Source organism: Pinus tabuliformis, chromosome 9 (genome assembly GCF_031772625.1).
Source record: "Pinus tabuliformis cultivar Carrire ecotype Pingquan chromosome 9, CPIR1, whole genome shotgun sequence".
NCBI lineage: Eukaryota > Viridiplantae > Streptophyta > Pinopsida > Pinales > Pinaceae > Pinus > Pinus tabuliformis.
In genome coordinates, this window is record NC_142307.1 from 868,257,651 (window position 1) to 868,261,700 (window position 4,050).

Here is a 4,050-nt window from a genome sequence, read left to right on the forward strand (position 1 = left end):
AAAGATTTCCCATTGAAAGAATGGGAAATTGAACGCCTACATTAATCGATGATCAAAAGTAGTAACAGTGCTCTGCTATTGAAAAAGTTCGTGCGCGGTTATAGTCCTTGTGGAGACAGGACCGGAAGGCAAAGTGTGCGCGTGTTGATTTTCCCATATCGAACCGATGGGCATATTGCGGCTTATCATGACCCCAAGCACGTTCCCGGCGCACGCCGAAGTAACATCAATCAATCCTCCATGCCCATCTTTTCCGATCTCTGGTTTTTACTGATCCCCGTTTTATTTTATTTTCACTTTTCTGACACGACGATGTTCGCGACAGACGAAGGAATCGATTGCTTATTCTTTTAATCTTTGCATTTATGACCCCTGCTCTGCGTATGGAATAAGCCATCTTCAATCTCTGCCAGAAAAAGGAACTGACATGGTCTTAGCTTAGTCTTAATGCACACCACCCTGGTCGTTATAAAATTTAATATTGTTATGCTGGACTGTGGGGATTGAGGAGTTCTTGAACACAATGAGTCTGAGTTTGGATAACATAAGAGAGGAAATGGATTCGTGTTTAGCTGAACTGCCCGATTCTCCTCCTCCTCCTGAAACCCCTAAAGAACCAATGGAATTCTTGGCTCGTTCATGGAGTATTTCTGCTCTGGAAGTTTGTAAAGCTTTGGCACCATTGAAGTTACAATGCGAAGAAGAAGATGAGGTTGTCGAAGCAGGGGAATTAACGAATTCCAAGGTTGAAGAATGGCGTCCTTTTACTGTGGGTTCGTCACAGACATCGCAGCTGGTTATGGACAACATTCTTTCACAGTCTGTAAGTGTTTATGCGTTCATTAATTTGTTTAAGAAAAAGTCATTAAAGATATCATATCTGATTCAGATTCTTACGTGTTTTGCAGCTGAACAAACAAGCTAAGCCGGAGAAATCATGGCGGGTTAAAGCTGAAAAAAAGGGCAAGAAAAAAGACAAGTACCGTGCTCAGAATGCTGAGGTACAGGCCGCCATGTCAGTGGGAGGAGTGGCCGCGGCCGTGGCCGCTGTAGCGGCTGCAACGGCGCGTTGTCAAGACAATGGGGGACAGTCGAAGACGAGCATGGCCGTGGCATCGGCTGCAGCCCTCGTTGCAGCACAGTGCGTTGAGAAGGCAGTGTCCATGGGAGCTGATCGCCGGCAACTGGCTTCTCTTCTTACTTCTGCTGTTAATGTCAAGACCCCTGGAGATATCGTCACTTTGACAGCCGGAGCAGCCACAGGTACTGCAACTGGTCCATGGTTCCAAATTTTTTTTGTTCAGTTCAAAAGTTTTAAAAATTTCATGGAGTTCTTATCATTATGAACGGGCACAAGGAAGTTGAGTTTTTAACAAATCTCTAACATCATACGCTTGATTGGCCGGTGGATAATTAATCGCTCAACTTTCAGTGTGTAAAATATGGTATTAAGCTGCTCACACCTGGGAAAGACTGTGCACTGGAGACAATTTCTAGGAAACTGTGCGCGGAGTCCATTGCTATTTCTTCAAAGAGTTGATCTCCAACGTAAATTTAAACCTTGAAAATATGCGTTCTAAAATAGTATTAAAGCTCCCTGAAATTGCTCTAAATACATCAGAAATTTAAACTGTGAAAATATGCATTCTAAAATAGTATTAAAGCTTCTTGAAATTCCTCTGAATACAACGCAAATTTAAACTGTGAAAATATACATTCTAAGTTAGTATTAAAGCTTCTTGAAATTGCTCTAAATACCATACGAATTTAAACTGTGAAAATATGCATTCTAAAACAGTATTAAAGCTTCTTGAAATTGCTCAAAATACTTTAGAATCTCCTCTCCTGTACTTCTTTCGGGTTTCTTTTCAGTGTGTCGTTATAGATCTTTCTATCTAACATATTTTGACTGGCCTTCTCTTCCATGATTTGCGCCAACAGCTCTACGTGGAGCAGCAGCCCTGAAAGCCAGAGCTGCAAAGGAGTTGCGGAATAACGCAGCAGTTATCCCATATGAAAAAGGTGAAAAAGGTTCGGTTAATCCAACAGTCGGAATGCATGGAGAGTTGCTTTCTGTTGATTCAGAACTTTCTAGCCTGGATCTACTAGCAAGAGGATTTGAGCTTCTGAAGCGCACACGAAACGGTTTGTAATCGGCCGGGTTGGGTTCATATTTGGGAATGAATTTGCCTCAAGCTCTGACTAATCCTCCTCTGACCATGCCCAATTGTTGGTTGTACAGCAGGTGACCTGCACTGGAAGCTGGTTTTTGTGTACATAAAAAACGGACAGGTATTCAAGCCGTTGTTCTAAGAAAAATTCCGACATTCATTTTGTGCATCTGTAATGGTTGTTGGATGTTTTCCAGGTGGTGCTGAAACTTAAGAGCAAGCACATAGGTGGTACTCTTACAAAGAAGAAAAAGCGTAAGCAGACTTCTGTTTTTCTGCAATCATGCTGTGTTTTTTTTGGGAACTAATCTTTAAAAGTATCAATCCTGGTGATATGGCAGGCATTGTGCATGATGTTTACCGAGATGTGCCAGCTTGGCCGGGTAGAGAGTCATTGGCAGGATCAGGAACAGAGGAGAGATGTTATTTTGGGCTTGAGACTGCAGTTGGAGTAATACAGTTTGAATGCATGAACAAGATTGTTCATAGAATATGCACAGAAGGGGTTGCACAGTTACTTAATTTAGCACAAAGCCAGAGATCCAGACTAATGATCCCTTTATCTTGACATCAAATGATCCCTTTATCTTTACATCAGCTCGTCCCATTATCTTGACATCAGCTCAGCTGCTTTCTAAATTTTGTCAAAGCCTTTTTGTTTTCTAAATTTTGTTTAAAGCCAGATGCTTCTGTTTAATGCAATGTGTTATAGATAAATGCAATGCTATTATTCATTTGCTGTCTCTAAAATTTTGGTGTTTGGAATAGATTTGTAAATAGTGTCACTCATGTTCAAAGCCATATCCACACCCATGTTTAAAGCTATATCCACTCTCCAACAAGATTCAGATGCACCACCACATCTTCAATTCCATTCAAACTGAAAAACTCCATGTTCAAAGCCATGTCTGCACCCATATTCAAAGCCATATCCACTCTCCAACAAGATATAGATGCACCACCACATCTTCAATTCCATCAAAACTGAAAAACTCCAAGTCCACACCCATGTTCAAAGCCATAGCCACTCTCCAACAAAATTCAGATGCATCACCACATCTTCAATTCCATCGAAACTGTGTCCACACCCATGTTCAAAACCATATCCACTCTCCAACAAGATTCAGATGCACCACCACATCTTCAATTCCATAGAAACTGAAAAACTTGGATTTGAAGATTAACTATTTCGCACTGAATTTTTTATAATGTATAGACTGGGGTTGCATTACTTTTTAACACTGGTATAAATTGAGCTTACTTAGAATTTAAGAATAAAAATGTGAAAACATTCACGAGGAAGAAGAGAAGTGATGAACGGCAAAACAAGAACAGTAAGAACAATCTCACGCAGGACACTTTCAATACTTTGAATGCATAACGAGTACAGTATTAACAGTCTCATCTAATACACACTTGTAAATGAATGCAAGTCTAGTACCCTGCTGTCTGTGTTTACAAGGGTCTATAAAATATTCACCCTACAAATTATCGTACGAATACAATGCCTTTTTATATAAAACAATTCTGATATCTTCGTATAGTAATATAATTTATTTAAAAATATTTTAAATAATAAAAAGCATTAAAAAATCATTTAAATTTAGAGTAGTTAAATAATTTAAATAATCATTTTTAACACAAGTAAATTTAATATTGAGAGTTTTTGGAATACTGAGTTGGAATATTGAGAGTTACTGGATTTGATGTTCATAACATTCTTATTTGTTTTTGTTTTTTCAACCGTTTGTTCAAAAATTATTTTCATGCCATGTTATTAATGGTTGATTTTATTTTTATTTTGTTGTTATAGGCCAAGTCTATCATCTTTTAAGATACGATATAACTAGACTTGTTTCTAACCTAAAAATGGATGGAA

The 4,050-nt window shown here is 38.9% G+C and overlaps 1 protein-coding gene across 2 annotated transcripts; it reads left to right on the forward strand.

The window, feature by feature from the left end:
• Positions 1 to 310: 310 nt before the first annotated feature.
• On the forward strand, positions 311 to 2,905 carry LOC149151538 (VAN3-binding protein-like). Of its 2 annotated transcripts, none has more exons than XM_089438681.1 (6): positions 311 to 823; positions 909 to 1,263; positions 1,942 to 2,145; positions 2,243 to 2,292; positions 2,369 to 2,426; positions 2,513 to 2,905. In XM_089438681.1, the coding sequence occupies exons 1-6, from the start codon at positions 524 to 526 to the stop codon at positions 2,737 to 2,739; spliced, it is 1,194 nt and encodes a 397-aa protein (XP_089294807.1). In that variant the 5' UTR covers positions 311 to 523; the 3' UTR covers positions 2,740 to 2,905. The 2 variants fall into 2 exon arrangements, with proteins under 2 accessions (XP_089294807.1, XP_089294808.1); XM_089438682.1 differs by having other exon boundaries at positions 314 to 823; positions 2,246 to 2,292.
• Positions 2,906 to 4,050: the final 1,145 nt, after the last annotated feature.